At 45.8% G+C, this 22,617-nt stretch overlaps 1 protein-coding gene across 1 annotated transcript in view; it reads right to left on the bottom strand.

Moving 5' to 3' along the window:
- The window catches only part of B4galnt2 (beta-1,4-N-acetyl-galactosaminyltransferase 2), a 29,756-nt gene that overhangs the window by 3,412 nt on the left and 3,727 nt on the right, over positions 1 to 22,617 (bottom strand). Inside the window, exons 3-9 of the mRNA XM_031352526.1 lie at positions 22,104 to 22,210; positions 16,058 to 16,095; positions 12,308 to 12,488; positions 10,190 to 10,276; positions 5,714 to 5,901; positions 4,864 to 5,004; positions 3,137 to 3,356 (exon numbers count right to left, since the gene is read on the bottom strand). Coding sequence (XP_031208386.1) covers positions 3,137 to 3,356; positions 4,864 to 5,004; positions 5,714 to 5,901; positions 10,190 to 10,276; positions 12,308 to 12,488; positions 16,058 to 16,095; positions 22,104 to 22,210 — 962 coding nt within the window. The remainder of the gene's footprint in view (positions 1 to 3,136; positions 3,357 to 4,863; positions 5,005 to 5,713; positions 5,902 to 10,189; positions 10,277 to 12,307; positions 12,489 to 16,057; positions 16,096 to 22,103; positions 22,211 to 22,617) is intronic.

Genomic DNA, 22,617 nt, shown 5'->3' on the forward strand with positions numbered 1-22,617 from the left:
CTCCTCTGGTAAATGGAGGTCCCCCACAAATACTACAGCTGAATCACTCCCATATAGAAGAAGATGGGTTGTGGCTTAAGAAGGAGCTAGAGTATTGTATTATTCATGGAAAAGTTAACAAGAATGGGACCCCTAGTGCATCCTTCCGCTAGCCCAGAAGAATAGCATAGTTGGGTGTTTACTAAGGGCTGGCTGGTGGTGGGTTATACAATAAACTAGAATTGGAACTATGGCTAGGGTGTGAAGCCTTTACACCTGGCTTCTAAGAATAAGCTGACCTTAGATAAGGCTGATTTTCTTTCAGTTGTAACCACTGCCTAATTCCTGCCAATTTGCATGTATGTATTTTCCTATAGCATCATTATGCATTGGATGATCTCAGTGTACCTTGGATGATGTATTATCTAACTTCCTTTTTGCTTCTGTAATGACTATGTAAGTCTGATGTTTACTTTGAGAAATTACACTCAGATTCAGCACTCTCTTGTGTTCCTGTCTGTTTGTCTCCTTGCCCACTGAGTACCAGAACCCTGATTCTCCCCAGGTTGAGGGACCCCAACTGGGTTAGCCTGCAGCAATTAATAAGAGTCTCGGGCTCTAAACAGAGAGCCAAACAGAAAGTTGATATAAATTATTTGCTTAGCCAGAGGAAGCTCAAATTCTTCCAAACGTGACCTACACGAGAATTTTTGAGTGACATATTCCTACTTGGCTGGGTAAAAATTGTCCAAGTAAGAGGCTCATACAATAAATAGTTTATTTCTTTGGTTTTAGATTGTCTTAGTTTGTATTAGGTAGGATAGGGAAAATTAGTCACTGACTCCAGGAGTAGAGAGTGCAGTGCTAACCAGTAAAGGTTTTGTTTTTATGTTTTTAGAAAAGGTGATTGAAGTATTTACACCTTCCAGAAAACTAGATTCCAGAGAATCAAACAAAAAAATATATCTTGATGATACTAAATTTTTTTTATACTAAAATTTTGTTTTGAGATTTATATATTACAGAATATACAGCCTTGGTGAATTTCCTCGTCAGACATGCCTACCTGAACTCCAGACCTCAGCTGGATCCAGTCAGGATACAGACATCAGGACTAATAAATCCTGTTTTCCCTCCCTGCCCCTCAACGCCCAGAGTCAGCTTAATGAAGTTATAAAGAGTCATCGCCCCAGTTCTCTGGGCTTTGGGGCTGGAGAGGGTTATTAATAGGTTGTCTTTCTAGAAAATGTAAAATGGTCATATTTGGAACAGGGAGGAAATAGCCAGAATTAATTGTATAGCTATAATCTCATTTAATAGAAAACCTTATAATTGTTACTAAGTTAAAGTCATAATTCCTATTTGGTACAGAATTTATTTTGATACAAAATCAAAGTTATCTTTGGTATACATTTCTTCTATTGATATTAAATAATTAAAAAGGGCTTAGATCCAGTCCTTCTTTTACTGTCATTATAGACAGATCTGAGATGTTTAGACCTGTGAGTTTAGGGCCAAATTAACAAATTCATGGTTCTGAGCTTATTGTTAGGGTGATTTCAAGATTTTAATTAAAAATAGCTGAGAGTAGTTAACAGACAACAGTCCAGATTACTTTACATAGATAGTTGGTTTTAAAAAACATCAGAAACCCACAGAATGTGACATTCAATATTATATATTATTTGGCTAGAGACTTATCTGTTCCTGACAGCACCCCTTTCTCAGACTCAAAGGAGAAATTGAGCATCATTGGAGTTGTTCTAGTTGTGGCAAGACAGCCACTAGGCAAAAGTTGCCTCTTCATCTACAGACAATACTGTCCAAGAGGACACACAGGCCTAGGACAACTTAAATCTGCCGAGACAGGGTAGGCAATTCCTTAATATTCCTGTTTCTCTTGTCTGTCAGACATTCACAGGCCTGAAGGCTGAAGACCAATGCTCCAACATTTTGAAGTAAGGACTGTCCAGGTATCCAGCAGTCTCTTATCAACTGATAAAATTTTTGGAAGCTGTGTTAGGCTTCCCATATACTCTCTATTATTCAGTCATTCTTGGATTTCTGATGGAGTTGAAAGACTACAAAAGTTAGAAGGGTTGCAAAACAAGTCGTTGAGGGGACTGGTGCAGGTAGCTGAGAAAGTATTTTATAACAGAGAAACAGAGGAAGAAAAGGAGGAAAGGAGACAGAAAGAACAAGAGGCTAGAGAGCTAGAGAGGGAGGCTTTTGTGCTGCACTAAAAGAAGAATGTTGTTTTTACATAGATCACTCAGGAAGAGTCAAAGACAATTTAGCTAAGACCAGAGAAGGTTTAGAGCAAAGAAAAAGAGAAAGAGCTCAAGGCAAAAGTTGGTTTGACACCTGGTTCAATTCTTCCCCTTGGTTCACAACTTTGGTCTCTACTCTTTTAGGACCACTGATTATACTCCTATTATTGCTTACATTTGGCCCCTGCATTTTAAATAGCTTAGTTGCTTTTATTAGAGAATGTATTAGTTCAGTGCAAATAATGATGTTAAGGCAACAATATAAGCCCATAACCAGTGATGAGACTGAGTTATGATTTTAAGATTAAAACCATGCCAAAGAAAAAGGGGGGAATGAAGAAACAAAGTTTTGGGAATGTAAAAACAAAGTTTTGGCGGTCAAAATGACCAGGCCAAGTTAAGCCCCGCCAAAACAAAAATAACTGTTCTCGAAATAACCCCTCTGTCCCACCCTGCACTGAATTCCGTGAAAACCCACAAACTGTCATCCTGACCTTACCATCAAAATTCCCCGAGACCAATGAGTTTAAAATATGCTGCTGCTTTGCTGACCAATCATGATACAGCAGTTCATCCGCCTTGCAAGGAGGGTATAAAAGATGTGTACTTCCTGAGCTGGGGGTTGACTCTCCCTGTGAGGCTGAGCAACCCCACGTGCGTTGGATCAATAAACCTCTTGCCATTGCATCAATCTATCATCAAGTTGTGTTCTGTGGGGTCACGCACCTAGGCTAAGACCTCTGGGGGTCTTACAAGGTGAAGGTGGCAAGAGGGACTGTGAGCTCCACAGTCTGGGGTGAAAGAAAGAGATCCCTGGGGTAACAAGAAGGGGTTTCCAAAGAAGACCCCCTTCCCCATTCCCTGGAGCACCCCACCAAGCCTCTCACCTCTGTGGGCCACTCGTTGCAAGATGGGATCAAAACCGACTCTTCGGAGTTTTTCTGTGTGTGCCAAGAAGAAGTTCACAATGCCACTGGTCAACATGCATCCAGGGAAGCCATCAAGGGCCCGGAATGATCCCCACCTCTGGTGAAGACAGTCCCCATTCTCGCTGTGTTCCAACAACAGCCTGAACTGGAAAGCATTTCCCTGCACGCTGCCGCCCACCTAGTCAGCAAACAGAAACCAAGATCTGAGCAGGATCAGTATTCATCCCTCTGGGAAGCCTCCCTGGAGTGTAGCTCTTAGAATAAAAACTGTAACTCTGTGGGTCTAGCCTCCAAAGGACCCTCAGTGGCTCTGCCATGTGGCTACAGCCCTTCCCACACTGCTGCTGGGTCCCTGTCTCCTCCACACGAAGGCACATACACATACATACACACTTGCTTTGTAGCTGAAGCTGGCCATGAACTCCCATCATCCTGCTTCCACAGGTATGCACTACCACACAGAGTATAGCTTTAGGGGTTTGATTCTGTTGTTGTCTTTGAGATAAGGGCTTACTCTGTAGAGCAGGCGGGCCTTGAATTCACAGAGATCCTCCCACTTCTGCCTCCCCAGTGCTGGGATTAAAGGTGTGTACCACCAGGTCCAACTATATTTTCATATTTGAAATAAATGTATAGGTTGGGGGAGGTGCAGGGATGGCTCAGTGGTTAAAAGCATTTATTCTTGCAGAGGACCTGAGTTCTGTTCCCATCCAATACTCATGTGGCAGTTCACACCCATGTGTCACTCCAGTCAGGGCGTCCAACACCCTCCTCTGACCTTTGTGAGCACAGATAAACACCGCAGACAGAATAACTATATGCATAAAAGGAAATAAATCTAAAAAAATAATTTTTTAAATGTTTTTTTAAATGTTGTGACTGAACAAGAACACGGTTCTCTTAAACCTCATATAGTCCAAGAAAATAATTAGAAATGTTGTATAGGCCGTGCATTGCTGGTACATGCCTTTAATCCCAGCACTGGGAAGGCAGAGGCAGGCAGATTTCTGAGTTCGAGGCCAGCCTGGTCTGCAGAGTGAGTTCCAGGACAGCCAGAGCTACACAGAGAAACCCTGTCTCAAAAAAAACAACAAGGCAAACAAACAAACAAACAAAAGAAATGTATAGGGCTGGCAATATGGCTCAGCGGGTAAGAGTGTTGGCTGCTCCTGAGTTTGGATCCCAGCAACCACATGGTGGCTCACAACCATGCGTAATGAGATCTGACGCCATCTTCTGGTGGGTCTGAAGACAGCTACAGTGAATTACACTAGAGTGAGCAGGGCCAGAGGGAGTGGGCCGGAGTGAGTGGCAGAGGTCCTGAGTTCAATTCCCAGCAGCCACATACATGATAGCTCACAGCCATCTGTACAGTTACAGTGTACTCATACCCATAAAATAAATAAAATAAATCTTTAAAAAAAGAAATGTATAAATATGCTTTTTTAAAAACTGTAAATTTTTTGTAGAACAATTGTAAACTTTTTTTAGTGTGGCTTATAAAATTTGCTCAAAGCAAACAGTTGAGGAGTCAAAAGCAGAGCTCATGTGCTCTGGCCGAGCTGTGAGCCCCTCATCGCTCAGTTCCTCCCTCCGACACTAACACCCCCACATCCTTTCCTCTTTCTCCATCCTTCCTCACCGCTATAGATTGTAGTCGGCTGAGCTTGGCCATTGTCCCTTACCACATCCAGTTCAGTTTTCTCTAGGACATCCACCAGTACCTCAATCTTGGTCTTGTTGCTGAAGAGATAGTCATCGTCCACCCAGAGGACATACTTAGTAGTCACCTGTGAGATGGCCAGGTTCCTACCAGCAAACCAACCCTGTAGGCAGCATAGGGTTGGATCAGCAGTTGTCACCTTGGGAGCTTCTTGAATTCCCAGTGGCCAGGCTGTCTCCCACCATGGGTGAACTTGGAATCTGTGGGATTCTATAGTCAGACAAGGCTGGCTACTACAGTCTGCCTCAGAGAAACATGGCAGGGACAGTAACTTTTTGGATCAGAGGCTGAGACAAAGACCGAAGAGTCCCTCCTTGGTCCAATGGCCTCTGTGAATAGACTGGAGTCTTTGCTCATCTTATAGTTGCCTTCTACCTCCTGGGAGATATTGGTTTGGGGGACATTTGCTATCAATGATATCCTTCCCTTTTCTATGCTTGACGGAAGATAAGAGGGAAGGAGAGAGAAGAGGAAGCCGATGGGGCAGGCAGGGAGGGAGAACCTAGCTTAGGCACAATCACAGGGAACAAAAAGCTGCTGTGGCCCCACACATCCCAATCAGCTGCCAGGTCCCATATGTCACCTGTAAGAACCCCTGTCAATTTCCACATCAAATAGGAGGAGGGTAGAATAAACTAGCACTTCATTAATGTGGGATAACGAGATTGGTCCAATTGCCCTCGGCATCTGCACAAGAGAAGCCCCGACCCCTCTCACCACAGGACTCCGCTCCCTAAAGATCATGAAAATAGCTGAATCTGGGGCTCTCTTGTTCTGGGAGCTAGGTTCCCCCAGTCTGAGGGGGGACATACCTTCCCAAAGGGCATGGTGTAATACTCCACATAGTCATCTTTAATTTCCAGGGGCTCCTTGCTGTCATCAGCTACAATCACGGTTAAGTCTGGGTAGTATTTTCGAATACTCTGAAGCAGGATCTTAAACTTGTCGGGACGGAGAAAGGTCTTTGTGGCGATGGTCACCAGGTTTCTGAGCTTCCTCTCTAGAGAAGAATGTAAAAGTGGATGCTAGAATCTCCCCCCACCCTTCCAGATTTGCTTTCTTCAGATGGGATTTGCTTTGTTTTGTTTCCTACCAGGCTGGGGATTCGAACCTAGGGCCTCACTCATGCTGAGCAAGCATTCTACCAACTGAATTACACTCCCATTATCTGAGAGCCTCTTTATCCTCTAACCTGTCAGCATTAAGGACCTCATGCCTTCTGTACACAGGAGGTGCTTAGTCAGAGTTTTTTTAGTTGCACTGGGAAATAAAGACATTTTAAGGTTACCCAACTTGGCGAAATTTTTTTGTCCCTGGCTGCTTTTGCTGTGCCATTTCCCTGCTGCCTGGATTCTTCATTTCCGGCTTGCCTGTTAGCAACCGGCTGTGTCCTGCTTTCATGTGAACTACTAGAAGTTGAAATGCCCAGAGCCCAGGATGAGAAGAAAAGGTCTAAAAGCCTCATGGCCTACCTTTGCCATCAGTTCTGAGAAGAGCTTCACAGGAGAAGTTTCTGCCTCACTCAGGGAGGCACGGTTAGAAAGAAGTCTACTTGAAGACCAGAGGACCTGGACTAGGCCGTTCACCATAAAGCACATGACTTGTAAAAACAAATGAGAAACCCACAAGACTTGGGGAGATGCTCAGTGGTCGAAACATTTGCCATTCAAATGTGCGGTTCCCCAGGCTCACATCCCCAGAACGCACATAAGTGCAGGGAGGGTGTGGCAGCATGCCTATAAGTCTAGCTTCAGAAGATGGATTCAGGGGATCCGCTGAGTAAGCTGGTCAGGGAGACTAGCTGTATTATCAAGCTCTGGCTTTGACTCAGATCCCATTACAGTGAACCAGGCATAAGTGCCATGGAGGAGGATTCCAGGCAGTAACTGTGGGCCTCCACATGCTCTCCATGGGCATATGCATGTGTTCATGCACATCATGGATACACAAGCAGATGTGTCTACACACTGGCACAATATATGTATGCATAAATATGGAAAAGGGTAAAAAGCAAAAAGCTTGGAAAAAAAGAAAAGGGTCAGCTCTTCCACGGAAAAGAGACCAAGATGCAAACACCTGGAGTGATAAGCAGCAGCTGCTCTTGCTGAGGACGTGGGTTCCCAGCACCCACCTGATGGCTCCCAACCACCTGAAACTGCAATTCCAGTGGATCTGGCGCACTCTTCTGGCCTCCATGGGCACTGAGCGAGCATGCGGTACACGTACATCCGTGTAAGCAAACACACACAAATACATTGATCTTAAAAAGATTCAACACTCATTAATAATAAAAGTTCTTAGAAAGGAAGTGGAAGAAGAGAGATTTCTTACCCAGAAACACCTGCCACATGGCAACATGAATGGCATCATGCTAGAATTTTCCTCTTAAAGCCAGGAACAAACAAAAACTGCCTGCTATAATTCAACACCATGGTGGAGATTGTAGCTAAATATAACATAACAAGTAACTTAGTTACTGTTCTATTGCTATGAAGAGACACTATGACCAAGGCGACTTATAAAGGAAAGCATTTAACTGAGGGCTTCCTTATAGTTTCAAAGGGTTAGCTCATAGCCATCGTGGCTGGAAAGGTATTAGCAGACAGGCAGGCATGGTATTGAAGCGGTAGCTAAGAGCTTGCAGCCTGATCCATATGTGCAAGCAGAAAGAGGGGGTGGGGTGGGGGGAGAACTAAGCCTGGGCCTGCCATGGGTTTTTGAAAACTCAAAGTCCAACTCCAGTGACACACCTCCTGTAAGGCCACACCTCCTAACTCTTCTTAAACAGTTCTAATAACAGGGACCAAACATCACATATATGAGCCTCTAGAGGCAATTATCACCAAGGAGGAAAAACATGTAAAAATTGGGAGACAATGATTCTATCATTTGTCTAAGGGAGCATGCATGTGGGTGTTTTTTTAAAGGATTTATTTATATGAGTACACTGCAGCTGTCTTCAGACACACCAGAAGAGGGCATCGGATTTCATGACAGATGGTTGCTGGGAATTGAACTCAGGACCTCTGGAAGAGCAGTCAGTGCTCTTAACCACTGAGCCATCTCTCCAGCCCGAGTATGCATGTTTTAAAAGCCGCTGAGAAATGAGCTGAGATTAATCCCACCCCTCCCACAGACCATGAGCTAAGCATGCTCCCACTGCTATGATCCCTTCTGGGAATGTTAAGTGTGACTGTCAAGGATTTGGAATCATCTAGGAATTTCCAGACAAGTTCAACAAGGTAGGAAAACTCACCCTGAATGAATGAGTGTCACTTTTCCACAGGCTGTGGTCCTGAACTATTGGATAAGTACAAAGAAAGAAGGAAAGAGGGGGGCAGGGAGGAGGAGGAGGAAGAAGAGGAGAAAGAGGAGGAAGGGACAGAGGGAGAGGGAAAGAGGAAAGAGGAACCCCAGGATGTATTTCTTACCATTCCCAAGCACAGGCACAGTGTGCCAGCTGCTCACACTCCTACCTTCCTTGCTGTGATGGGCGGGACCCTCAAACCACGAGCCAAATGAACCCCTTCTCCAGGAAGCTGCTTCTGTATTTTGTTAACAGCAATTCGAAAAATGACCTTCAAAGCCATTAGTCGGAATAAATCTTTCAGTGTGTGTGTGTGTGTGTGTGTGTGTGTGTGTGTGGGGAGAGAGAGAGAGAGAGAGAGAGAGAGAGAGAGAGAGAGAGAACTAGGTATACAGCTAGGTATACAGGCTCAGACCTGTAATCCCAGTGCTTGGGAGACAGAGGCTGCAGGATGGTGAAGTCAAGACCAGCTTAGGCTGTGTAACAATGCCCAACCTCACAAAACAAAAAGCAAAATCACTAAAAGGACATTTATAGATTCAACACTAAAAAGAAAATCTCACTCAGGACTGAGAAGATGGCTCGACGGATAAAGTACCAGCTGCACAAACACGAGGATCTAAGTTCAAATCCCCAGCACCCATGCAAAGCTAGGCTCAATAGCCGTAACTGTAACCCCAGTGAGACAGAAGGTGGAGATGGGAGTCTCCTAGTCTCCCAGAAGGTCTAGGGCCAGGTACCTTGGTATATGCAGTAGCAAGCAAACAAACAAAGGAGACCTTGCCTCAGCTAAGGTGGAAGGAAGGCTAGGGCCAACCCTGAGATTGTCCTCTGACTTCATATCACCACTGTAGCAGGAGTGCTTGCTGGCATGCTTGCTGGCGGGCTTGCCTGGATGCTCATACACACCAGCATGCACACACAAATGCACACACACACACACACACACACACACACACACACACACACACACATCAGCATCAGTAAATGCTGTAATCTTACCGCTAACAAGGCTGAGTCCAGGAGTACCAGTCTGTCCTGGCATATGGCAGGGATAGAAATCTAACTGTTGGTAGAGTGCCTGCCTGATACACCAAAGGCCCTAGGTTTGATCCCTAGCAACTGAGCTTGGTGGTACTCACATAAAATTCCAGCCCTGGGGAGAAATGAGGCAGGAAGTTCAGGAGTTTAATAATATTCTCAACTATATACATAGTTTGAGCTTACCCTGGGCCGAATGAGACCTTGTCTCAAAAAGGGACTGAGGGGACTGGAGAGACGTCTTGGCAGTTCAGAGCATATACTGGTCTTGCCAAATACCAGAGTTGGGTTCCCAGCACCCATCTCAGGTGACTCACAACCACCTATAACCCCAGCCCGAGAAAGATTGAAATTCTGGCCTTTGTGGACACCCATACACAAGGGCGCATGTGTACACATGTGTGTGTGTGTGTGTGTGTGTGTGTGCATGCACGCGTGCGTATACACACAATTAAAAAGAATAGAAATGAATCTTAGAGGGAAAAAAGTGTTCTCTCTGTTTTAGTTCTTTTTCTACTGCTGTGAAGAGACACCATGACCAAGGGAGCTTATACATAAATCACCAGGGGCTTGCTTACAGTTTCAGAAGGTGGGTCCACGGTCATCATGGCTGGGAGAAAGGCAGGTGGGCGTGGCATTTTAGAAGTAGCTGAGACCTTACATCTTAGTCACAAGTTGGAGGCAGAAAGAAAGCAAAGCTCTAGCGTGAGCTTTTGAGACCTTGAAGCCCATCCTCTAGTGACGCACCTCCTCCAACAGAGCCATACCTCCTACTCCTTCCCAAAACAATTCCACCAGCTATAGACTAAGCATTCAAATAAACGAGTTTGGGGCAGGGGGTGGGGGGTGGGGTGGGGAGCCCTTGTCATTCAAACCACCGCGCCCTCTGAACTTCACCAGGCCTGATGCCAGGCCTGAGCCTCAGGGATAAGAGCCTTACCAGGTCCAGGGTCATACAACTTGGGTAGAGTCTGTTGTTTGATAGTCACTGGAAACTTGACCACTGACGACTTGGATTCCATACTCACTGGAAGGAGAAGAGACGTCAGAGCCTGGACAGTGTTAGATGCGATCAGACTCTGGTGCCCTGAGAAATCCAAAGAGGCCAGCAGCTGCAGGGAGAGCCCTGCTTTTGAGGAGGCCGAGGGACCATGTATGCTGTGGCATTCTGACTCCTGGCTTGTTTTGCATCCCTCAGGCAACCTGCTTAAGGATGGGCTGCTAGGACGGGCTGGACATTCAAGGGTCTAGATTACGCTGTCAAGACCCTCTGTCATGCCTCCAATGACAAGACCAGGACAGTAACATCCACTGTACCTTAGAACATAGGGTCACTTTCTGAAGGAAAATGCTTTAACATCTGAAGGTGGAGAGGATGCTTACTACAGCTATGGAGGATAACCTAGAACCTTTAGCCTCCCTGATTCCACCTCCCAAGTGCTAGGGTCTTAGGCATAGCACTCCCGTGCCCAGTTTCATATGGTGCTGGGACTCTGTGGATGCTAGGCAAGCCCTCTACCAGCCAAGCTGAACTTACATTTGTTCGTGTTACATTATCCCCACTGTTGCTGTGCTACACAGTAGCTCAAAGAGGAAAAGGATACTTTTAACTGATGCAGACAAAAACTGAGGCGGTCCTGAGGTAGCAGATTTGTTCTCTCAGGAGTTTCTGTAATGGGGGGGTGGCGGGGACTGGAGAGAGACAAGGTCCTATCCTTGGAACTGGCCACATTCTCTCTCTCTGCAGTAATGCTCACAAGGTTTTGATGCACAGGCTGACAAGGCGAGTTCCCTCCTCAACAGAAGCTGAAGTGGCTTTAAAAGCTCCAGAGGGGTCACAAAGTGGTTCAGCAGGGAAAGGCACTTGCTGCTAAACCCAATGACCTGAGTTCGATCCCTGGGAATCCATATGGTAGAAGGAGAGAACCGACTCCTACAAACTGTCTTCTGACTTCCACGTGGCCACTGTGATATGTTCATGCCCCTCCAATAAATCAGTGAATGGAAGTTAAACAGATAAATAAATAGCTGCAGAGAACAGCTAATAGGGCTGGGTAAAGCCAGCCAAGCATAGCGATGTCTGACTGTGATGTCAGCATTACAGAGTCTGGGGCATAGGAACTGAGATCCTGCCTCGTCAGATGAATAAAAAAGTAAACAAATAAAAAATAAGCAGAGCATGGGGGTACACACCTGTAACCCCAAAGCTTGGGAGACGAAAGGAGGGGGATCAAGACCAACCAGCCACAAACTACATATGAGAGTTTGGAAAATCCTAGGTTATACAATAGCATATCTCAAGAAACAATAAGACTAGGGATGTAACTGGGTTGGCAGAATGGTTGTCTACCACACAGGAGGGCCTGGCTTTGATTCCCAGTGCTGCATAATTAGAGGGGCATTGCCTATAATCCCAGTGTATAGGGGGTAGAAACTAGAGGCACACAAGTTCAGAGTCTGAAGTTAGCCTGGGCAAAACAAAACTCCATCAATAACAGACAGAATGGGATGGGGCTGTGGTTTGAATCAGTATCCCCAAGTATCCCCACAGGTCTGCATAGTAAAGGTATAAGCCACTGTTGTGACATGAGCACGTGGAGCCCATAGAAACTAGGGTACGATGGAAGGTGTTCATGTCCCCGTGAGCATCCTTTACAATGACAGTAGGATCCGCTGCTTCCTAGCTGTGAGGTAAGAGTCTCTTCTCTGTCATACAGCTCCACCATACTATGTTGTCTCGTCACAAGGGCCATCTCACCACAAACTGGAGCCTCCAACCCTGCGAGCCAGAGCCTTTCTTTTTCTATGCTGTCTCGGGTATTAGCCACAGTGACAGGACACTGACTTGGTGTTCATGTGTGTAAGACAAGCAGTGTCAATGACCTTTCTCAAGTCACTGTGTATGGTCAGTGGCAGCAGGGGACTCTATTGGGTGCAGTAAATAGGAAGGTAACTGTCTGGGCACAGAAACTGGCACACAGGAAGAGTCCTGGAGGAAAGTTTTGAGAGGGCTTGGTGCTCTTTTCCGTCATTTTGTCATCAGAAGACAGATTCTCACCTGTGTCCACCTTGTGGAGATGGTACACTGTACTGGTGTATGTCACATGCTGAAGGATGAAATTCAGGACCTTCCGATGTCTGGTAGAAATGGTCAGCTGCCTCTGGCCTCTGCCGTGTACCTCATTGTCTGGGACATCAGCAAGGGTGTTCAGTGTCCCCAGAGAAGCTTTCAGGGTGACCTAGGCGTGACATTAGAAGTACTCATATTATTGTACAGCTGCCAGTCACCCCTGTTCATCTCTAGAAACTCTTTATCCAACCCAATAAAGCTTGACTCCCACAGGACTTCAACTCCTTAGTCTCCCATTCTCTAAACCCTGAAAGATTCTAAATGCCAGGGATGGATAAAAATCCATTCATATGAAAGGCGAGTACCCAGGATAGCCAGCAGGGGGCAGAGCAAGTTAGGACAGGATAAGGCTGGTTGTAAAGGAAATAGATACAACTACAACCTTCCCCCACCTTTCCCCTCAAGACTTAAAGACTTATGAATTTAAAGGACACATTCCTGCAAACATCTCTTTGTCTTTATGGAACACTGTTCATTGAGACTTCTTCTAGAGTCAGGTGGTGGTGGCACACACCTTTAATCCCAGTACTCGGGAGGCAGAGGCAGGCAGATCTCTGTGAGTTACAGGCCAGCCTGGTTCCACAGGGTGAGTTCCAAAACAGTCAGGGCTACATAGAGAAATTCTAGTAACAAAAAACAAAAAACAAAACAAAACAAAAAAAGACTTCTAGATTATTATTTTTCTTCCTCCTCCTCTTCTTCTTCCTCCTCTTGCTCCTCCTCTTTCAACAAGGTCTCTGAGGTCTTACTTATGTTGCCCAGAGCAGCCTCCAGAGCTCAAGAATTTCTGTCTCCCAACCCATCACCCCCCTAATAGCTGGCACAACAGATAGGGGCCACCTTGCCTTGCTCCCTGCTGTAGTTGCTACTGACTTATATCTGTCAGTCACTCCTGGTCCTTTACCCTCGGATATCTGAGGGAGTTTTCCAGGGTTTGGTTCTGGGTCTTTTTCTCTTATTGGAGTACAACTCCCTGGCAGAGGATTTTATCCATCATCAATTAGGTACCATCAGTTTTCAAGTGATTGTAAAATGTTTATTGTAGCCCAGTTTGGTGGCACATGTCTTTAGTCCTGGCTCTCTGCTGTCTGAGTTTGAAGCTACATAGCAAATTCTAGGCTGGTCAGGGTGCAGTAGTGAGACCTTGTCTCAAAAAAATAGACAAACAAAATGTTTGTCTCTGACTCATCCTACTGCCGTCACCTTGGCCCTGTGTGGTGGCTTGAATGAGAGTAGCTTCCAAAGGCTCATATGTTTGAATTCTTGGTCTGCAGTTGGTGGAACTGTTTGGGAAGGATTAGGAGGTGTGACCTTGTTGGAGGAGGGGCAGGCTTTGAGGCTTCAAAAGCTCCACGCCTTCCCAGGTGTGCTCTCTGTCTCTTGCTTTTAAAATGCAGCTCTCAGCTGTTTCTGCCACCATGCCTTTGCTCTGCCACTGTGGACTCTAATCTTCTGGAACTATAAACACAATTAAACACTTTTATAAGTTTTCTTGGTCATAGTTTTTTATCACAGCCATAGAAAAGCAACTAAGGGCAGAGTGGTGGCCACACATGCCTTTAATCCCAGGCAGAGGCAGAGGCAGGCAGATTTCTGAGTTTGAGGCCAGCCTGGTCTACAGAGTGAGTTCCAGGACAGCCAGGGCTCAGTGGTTAAGAGCACTGACTGCTCTTCCAGAGGTCCTGAGTTCAATTCCCAGCAACCACATGGTGGCTCACCACCACCTGTGATGGGATCTGATGCCCTCTTCTGGTGTGTCTGAAGATACCTACAGAGTACTCATATAAATATAAATAAATAAATCTTTAAAAAAAAAAATAAGCCGGTCGGTGGTGGCACACGTCTTTAATCCCAGCACTTGGAAGGCAGAGGCAGGCGGATTTCTGAGTTCGAGGCCAGCCTGGTCTACAGAGTGAGTTCCAGGACAGCCAGGGCTGCACAGAGAAACCCTGTCTCGAAGAACAAAATAAATAAATAAATAAATAAATGAACAAAACCTGCCAGAATCAGTTTGTCACCAATAGAAACTGCTGTTATAAGCCCATCACCCCCTCTCAGCCTGTGGGGAGTCGTGAATCTTGAGAGGCATTCGCCATGGCAAGATGGCGCCTACTTCCGCTGTTAACTCCTAGTGGACAACTGTTTGCGCATGTGCATAGAGAACTGTTGGCGCATGTGCGTAGAGTGAAAAGACGCCATGTCACGGCCCATCCCGGGGCTTTACATAAGGTAATGAGCGAACAGCCAATCATGAGCAGACACGCCACGCTGTGGGCAGATACCCTGCACTGTGGTGTATATAAGCAGTGCAGATTTTGGGTTCGACCTCTTTTTTACTATGGATGGAGACAAATAAACAGTTGCTGCAGAAGGAACCTAGTGTCCGCGTGTCTTCTTCCCAGTGAGAGGACCACGCGGGCTACATCAGCCAAGTCCTCTTATGACATGTAAAAGGCACTTGCTTCCATTCCAGCTCTCGAATGCCCAAAGAGTGGCCATTATTGTTCCTCTTACCCGCAGCCACCTGGGAGTAAGTCCTGCCCATTCATTCTACCTGAAGATGCAGCTGGAAGCAGGTTTCTCTCCATTCCCACCGCTCTAATGGCTACTCTTCCCTTAGGTTGTCTGCAATAGCTAGGCATCTTTATGGGAAATCAATTGGGTTAGGTCACTCCTGCTGAAAACTCAGGCCAATCACCAGACAAAGCTCTGAGAAGCAAGTCCTTAGGCAGGCAAGGATGAGTAGCATACAGCCACCCCCACACGGTAAGGAGGCATGAATAAGCACATAGTGAACGAGACTAGAGGCTTGGCTCAGCGCTAGAGTGTTTGCCCAGCACGTGTGAGGGCCTGGACTCCATGCCTAGCACCCTTATAAAGAAATAAATCGTAGTTATGAGAAAGTGACAGGGATAGGATGAGAGGGTTTGTGACCAGGGTGCCCCCTGAGGACACAGAACAGCTCATGCATCCCTACTCCACCTTCTATTCAGCCTGCGGTGTGTGAAGGGTGTAGAGCTCACTTCTGAGCTGAGGAGATGGCATTGTGGGTAAGAACGCGTGTTGCATAAGTAGCAGAACCCGAATTTGAATGCCCGGCTCCTACATATAAAAGTCAGGCAACCCTGGTCACCAAAGATGGATAACAAGACAGGAGGCTCATCGGGGGTTGCTGGCTGTCAGCCTAGCCCAAAACCAATGAGCTCCCCAGTGTCTCAAGGAAACAGGCAGAGAGCCACAGAGGAGCACACACCAATGTCCTTCTCTGACCTCCAGACTCATCCCTGGGCAGGTCCATCTCCACACACCCCAAGCCTCCATTCCCAGGGCCCATTTACAGGTTCTCAATGAGACTGCACCTCACCCTCAGACATCCCATGCTAAGACCTCAACCCAGAGCTGTGTAGTGATGGGAGGACAATGGGACATCTTGTCCTTTTGTTGTCAGAGGCCACATGTGGCAGCTGCTTGCTCCTAGAGCACACAGTCATGGAAATGGCTTTGGAAGTTCTCCCTGCAGTCACTCCCAAGGCTAGAAAACTGCAATACCCCCATGTCCCACTTTATATTCATGTGGGGTTCGAGTGAGATTAATGACAGGGGCTGGTTAAAGGCTGAGATCAAACATAGTTGTGGAAGGGAAATCAGTGCTAAAAGTGCTGAAATGGGGACTCTTACCTCATAGACTGGAGCATCTGACCCTTCATACTGGAGGCCTAGAAGATACGGGAGAGGGGAGGAAAGTGTCTGAGTGGACATATACTATATATTCCTCATATACCTCCCTGCGTATCTGGAAAGCCCCACCAAGTGCCATTTCCTATCATGGTTAGCCTACAGAGTCCCCATTCCCAGGGCTGTGAGATGGCCCCATGGTCTCAGTCCTCATGGGTCTAAGACTTCCAGTGCCCACTCTAAGCTTTGGGCTCTGTGAACTCACACAGCCCCTTCCAGATGGTCCCATTATTAAGGCAAAGCAACAATGGAGATGTAATGAATAATGAATGATCCGTAAATGAACCTGGGAGTAGTTAGACTCTCAAAAATAGAGTACGACTTGCCAGGGGGTGGGAGAGAGAGAGGATGTGATAGGTTTAATCATGAACCTGACAATTTAGAATCACTTGGGAGAAGGGCATCTAGGCATGCCTCTCTGGAGTAATGGGAAGACCCATCCACCGTGGGTGGACCATTCGCTAGAATCCCTAGGGGATTCTGACCTGTGTAGATGGATAAAATGAGCCGAATGCTAATGCACATGCATCCGTTGCCCCTTCTACTGACTGATTGCATACATAGTATAGCTAGCTGCTTCATGCTCTTGATCAGCCTTGACTTCCACTGTGACAGTCAGTAAGCTGGAACTATAGCAACAGGAAAATAAACCAAGGCAAGGGAGTTATTGGTTAGCGAGTATAAAGTTTCAGTGTGTCTGTAGAATATGGGGGGTAGAGTGCGTGCCTAGCATGCACAATGCCTTCGGTTTGATCCTTAGCACCATGTAGCCCTAAACATGGTGGTACATGCTTGTATTCCCAATATTCAGAGAGTAGAGGAGGGAGGGTCAGGACTTCAAGATCTTTGGCTTACACAGCAACATGTGGAGTTACATGTGCCTGAATAAAGTGACTGCTGTGTGTGCTCAGTCCTAAAGGAGACATCTCTACCCAATCCCCTCTAATGATTAGGAAACATCAAAGAAGAGTGGGCAAACCTTAGAGTTAGAGCCGGGAAGGAGTGCTGTAGAAAGCAGTCTCCAGGATATGACGTGACCTTTTCTGTCATTAACTTACAGCAGCTGGAATCATCTGATCAAGGCCAGGCCCATCTCTGATGGAGGAAGAGCTCATGAGGCCCCGCCCATCATGGATAGAAGAGGAGCCCTCCCCCTTTGCCCCTTTCTTGAAGGGCTATTGGCAGTTAATGGTTGGAGGACAGTGGGTATTTTCTTCAGTGGTACAGCTGATAGTAAGTTGTTCACTTAATAGTAAGTGACCCTCTACCACCACCATACTCATGCAAGCAAGCCTAGGAAAACTCATTGGGGCATATTTATTTAGTTTTTAAAAGTTTAACTATGAATTTTTATATGCATGAGTGTGTATTTTGCCTACATGTAGGTGCACATTTTTAAGGACATAAAAGCAAAACGGGAGATTTAACTGGGAAGAAAAACAGGGGTTGCTGGCTGTCAGCCTAGCCCAAAACCAATGAGCTCCCCAGTGTCTCAAGGAAACAGGCAGAGAGCCTCAGAGGAGCACACACCAACGTCCTTCTCTGACCTCCAGACTCATCCCTGGGCAGGTCCATCTCCACACACCCCAAGCCTCCATTCCCAGGGCCCATTTACAGGTTCTCAATGAGACTGCATCTCACCCTCAGACATCCCATGCTAAGACCTCAACCCAGAGCTGTGTAGTGATGGGAGGACAATGGGACATCTTGTCCTTTTGTTGTTAGAGGCCACATGTGGCAGCTGCTTGCTCCCAGAGCACACAGCATGGAGATAGCTTTGGAAGTTCTCCCTGCAGTCACTCCTAAGGCTAGAAAACTGCAATACCCCCATGTCCCACTTTGTATTCATGTGGGGTTTGAGTTGGATTAATTGGAGGTTCATCTGGAGAGGGAGAACTAGAGAAGTGGGGGGTGGAGATGACCAATACATTATATACATGTAGCATAGTAAAAAAAAAACAAAAAAACTTTAAAAATTCTTCACGATCTGACCCCAGCTTGTTTTCCACATTATGTTCCTGTCACTCATCTTTCCTCACACTCTGATTTGAGACATAAAATCTTTTACTCTAAAGCTCCTTGTTCTTCTAGAACCAGAACCTTTTACATATCATTTATATGTAATTTACATGTTATTTACATGTCATTTGCATATCATTTGACTTCTGCCTTGCTACCTGCCGGAGTCTCAGTTTCCTTCAGAGCCTGCTTTAACACTCCTTGCTTTGTAATCTCTGTCTGTCCATCTGTCCCTGCCTCCTGTGCATGTGTGCGCATGTGTGTGTGCACACGTATGTGTGTGTTTGCACTTGTGTGTGCGTGTGTGCACGTGAGTGGTATATACACGCGTATGGAGGCCAGAGGTTGACTTCCTTTATTTATTTTATGTGTATGGGCATTTTGCCTGCATGCATGTCTGTGCACCATGGGCCAGTTGCTCATGGAGGTCAGGGGTATCAGACCCTCTGGAACTGGAGTTATGACACTGGGAATCACCATGCAAGCCAAAAGAAATCCATTCTGGGTTGTTTTTGTCAGGATATTTTATTAGAGTAACAGGAAAAAAAAATCAAACAGCAAAACAAGACCTCCAAGGTTTTTCAATTTGTTTGTGATGATACTCCTTGAAACTATTAGATGGGTTAAGTGATTTAAAATTATTTCACTAAAAATAAAAAAATAAATAAAACCAGAGAGCTGGAGCGATGGTTCAGGTTAAACGCACTGGCTGCTCTCTCAGAGGTCCTGAGTTTAATCCCCAGCAACCACATGGTGGCTCACAACCATCTATAATGGTGCCTTCTGGCCTGCATAATTAAAAATGAATAAATAATAACACACCAGGCATGATGGTACACGCCTTTAATCCCAGCACTTGGGAAGCAGAGGCAGGTGGATCTCTGTGCTTTGGAGGCCAGCCTGGTCTACAGAGTGAGTTGCAGGACAGCCAGGGCTGTTACACAGGGAAACCCTGTCTCAAAAATCTAAATTAAATAAAATAAAAACCAAATGAAGAACAAACCTGTTGGAGATTGGTGCTAGAGCTGTGAGTCTGTGTGTCCACATGCTGAGGTCCTTGTTCCCAACTGGTTTTTGATCTATCAATAAAGATGCCAGTGGCTAATGGCTAGGCATGGGGCAGGACACTTAAGAGTTGTTCGGGTAGGAAGCAGGGACAATCAACAGGGCAGAAGATAAGGCTAACCAGCCATGTGAGTTTTGGGGTAATTTGGCCCCCAATTGGGCCTGGAGTGGCAGGGGAAGGCTTAATACCTGGGCAGGTCTTGAGGTAACTAAGACATTTTAAAATTAACTGGCCTGTGTGTGTGTGAGTGTGTGTGTGTATGTGTGTATGTGTGCATGTGTATGTATGTGTGTATGTATGTATGTGTGTGTATGTGTGCTTGTGTGTGTCTGTGTATGTGTGTGTGCTGTGCTGTGTGTCTGTATCTGTGTGTGTCTATGTATGTGTGCTGTAGTGTGTATCTGTGTGTGTATGTGTATGTGTCTGTGTGTGTCTATGTGTGTGTGTGTCTGTGTATGTCTGTGTGTGTATCTGTGTATGTCTGTGTGTATGTGTGTATGTCTGTGTATGTGTGCATATGTGTGTGTCTGTGTCTGTGTGTGTATCTGTATGTCTGTGTGTCTGTGTGTTTGTATGTGTGCTGTGCTCTGTGTGTGTGTATATGTCTGTGTGTGTATGTGTGTATGTGTGCATGTATATGTCTGTGTATATGTGTGTCGGTGTGTGTGTGTCTGTGTCTGTGTGTGTCTGTGTGTGTCTGTGTGTGTGTGCATGTGTGTGTTTGCATGTGTGTGTGTCTGTGTGTATCTGTATGTCTGTGTGTTTGTGTATGTGCTGTGCTCTGTATGTGTATATGTCTGTGTGTGTATATGTGTATGTCTCTGTGTGTGTGTGTCTCTGTGTATGTGTGTGTGCTATGCTGTGTGTCTGTGTGTGTGTGTATGTATGTGTGCTATAGTGTATGTCTGTGTGTGTCTGTGTCTGTGTGTGTATGTGTATGTGTCTATGTGTGTCTGTGTGTGTGTCTGTGTATGTCTGTGTGTGTGTCTATGTATGTGTGTGTCTGTGTGTGTGTCTATATGTGTGTGTATGTGTATGTGTCTGTGTATGTCTGTGTATGTGTATGTGTCTGTGTATGTCTGAGTGTGTGTCTGTGTATGTGTGTGTCTGTGTGTGTGTCTATATGTATGTGTATGTGTCTGTGTATGTGTGTGTCTGTGTGTGTATGTGTGTATGTCTGTGTCTGTGTGCATGTGTGTGTGTCTGTGTCTGTGTATGTCTGTGTGTGTGTCTGTGTATGTGTGTGTCTGTGTGTGTATGTGTGTATGTCTGTGTCTGTGTGCATGTGTGTGTCTGTGTCTGTGTGTGTATGTCTGTGTCTCTGTGTGTGTATGTGTGTGTGCTATGCTGTGTGTCTGTGTGTGTTTGTGTCTGTGTGTGTATGTATGTGTGCTGTAGTGTGCATCTGTGTGTATGTGTATCTGTGTGGGTCTGTGTCTATGTGTGTGTCTGTGTGTGTCTGTGGGTGTGCATGTGTGTGTGTCTGTATGTTTGTGTGTCTGTATGTTTGTGTGTGTGCTGTGCTCTGTGTGTGTGTGTGTGTATGTGTATGTCTCTGTGTGTGTGTGTGTGTGTTTTCCATTTGAGGGCCTAAGATAGCTCCTGGGCAGATGCTTGCTGTAATCAGCTGGAAATGCAAAGCAGTGCAGCCAAAACCTCACCGCAGCACAGACAGGCTGGAGAACTGGCTCAGAAGAATGCTACCTGAGCTTTCAAGGATCCAAGTTCAGATCCCAGCACCTTAATATCATATGGGTGTCCCCACACACCTGTTACCCTAACCCTGATGGGTGCAGAGACAGAGGATTACTGGGACCTGCTGAAAACATAAGCCCCAGAAAACCTACCCCCAAAGGAAAAGGCAGACCCAATAGAGAGCACCTGACATGGTCTTCTGGCCTCCATACCATCTACATGTACTGAAGTATGTAAATGCACAGACACACATATGTGAATAATAAACAAATATTTTAGATAAAAAAAATAATAAAATAGGTATTTTTTTTCTTTTTTGGTTTTTCGAGACAGGATTTCTCTATGTAGCCATGGCTGTCCTGGAACTCACTCTGTAGACCAGGCTGGCCTTGAACTCAGAAATCCACCTACTTCTGCCTCCCAAGTGCTGGGATTAAAGGCATGCGCCACCACTGCCTGGCACAAGTATTCCTTTCAAAATGGCCTCCTTGAAGGTGGGGTCATCAGTGCGCTCCTGATGCTAGAAGACCTTTGAAAGCCAGTCACTCCCTAAGATTCCCAGAGGCCCACAGAATCCCAACTTCTGTATTAGCTCAGAGCCTTAGGGAAGCCATGGCTATAGAGATCCCCGGTTGTATGAGGGGGAGTTTTTGGTGTTTCTTCTAGAATATTGGCAAGAATATTTACATTGGGTTAGCACAAGGAAGTAGGCTCAGGCAAGAATTTGACAGTGGGCTAGGACAGGGCTGAGGACTGTGTTCTTTGTGTCTTGATCATCTTGTTAAGTTCCTGAGTACGGTGATCATGGGACCTTTGTTTATGCCTGGTTTGTTCCTTGACTACTTTGTCTTTGAGCTCGGAATGACCCTATTCTTTGAATGTATCTAGAATGTAATAAAAGCAGACTGGAAACAAAATAAACCAACCTCAGCACTGGCTAGGGTCATACTATAATGCTGTCTAGTTGTCTTTCTTTTTCCTCTCTCTTTAATCCTCACTCCCTCCCTCGAAACCCTGTTGACTGACTGAGCTGGCTTGGTCAGTTGTGAATGCAGGGAATCTAACACAGACCAAAATCCCACTAAACTTCCTGGGTTGTGCCCAATGCACACGGACACCCAGTGATCAACCAGCTACTGATTTGTCCGTTTATTTAAGGAGAACAGAGAGAGTATCGCCCGCAGTCTCTAAGGATACAGGTGTACCTACCTGGGATGAGAATTGTGTGCAGGGGCATCACCTCCACACCATGGACTGGGTATCCGAAGGGGAGATTGGGTGGAGCCAGCAGAGGTGGTGGGCGAGGCAGCCCTTCTCTTCAGGAGAAAGCAAGCATGAGAGTCGGTGTACAACAAAATAAATTTTAAAAAGCACCCTTGCTGGGCAATGGTGATGCATACCTTTAATCCCAGCACTTGGGAGGCAGAGGCAGGCAGATTTCTGAGTTAGAGGCCAGCCTGGTCTACAGGGTGAGTTCCAGGACAGCCAGAGAAACACTGTCTCAAAAAAACAAAAAACAAAACAAAACAAAAAAGCAGCCATATAATCAACAACAAGAACAAGTGAGTGAAATTATTACACACATACACACATACATATGATTTAAAATAATAAAAAAGTAAATTTGTTTGTTTTTTTGAGACAGGATTTCTCTGTGTAGCCCTACACCCAGGCTAGCCTCACACAGAGATCCTCCTGCCTCTGCCGCCCAAGTGCTGAGGAT

The sequence above is a fragment of the Mastomys coucha genome, unplaced genomic scaffold, assembly GCF_008632895.1.
Source record: "Mastomys coucha isolate ucsf_1 unplaced genomic scaffold, UCSF_Mcou_1 pScaffold5, whole genome shotgun sequence".
NCBI lineage: Eukaryota > Metazoa > Chordata > Mammalia > Rodentia > Muridae > Mastomys > Mastomys coucha.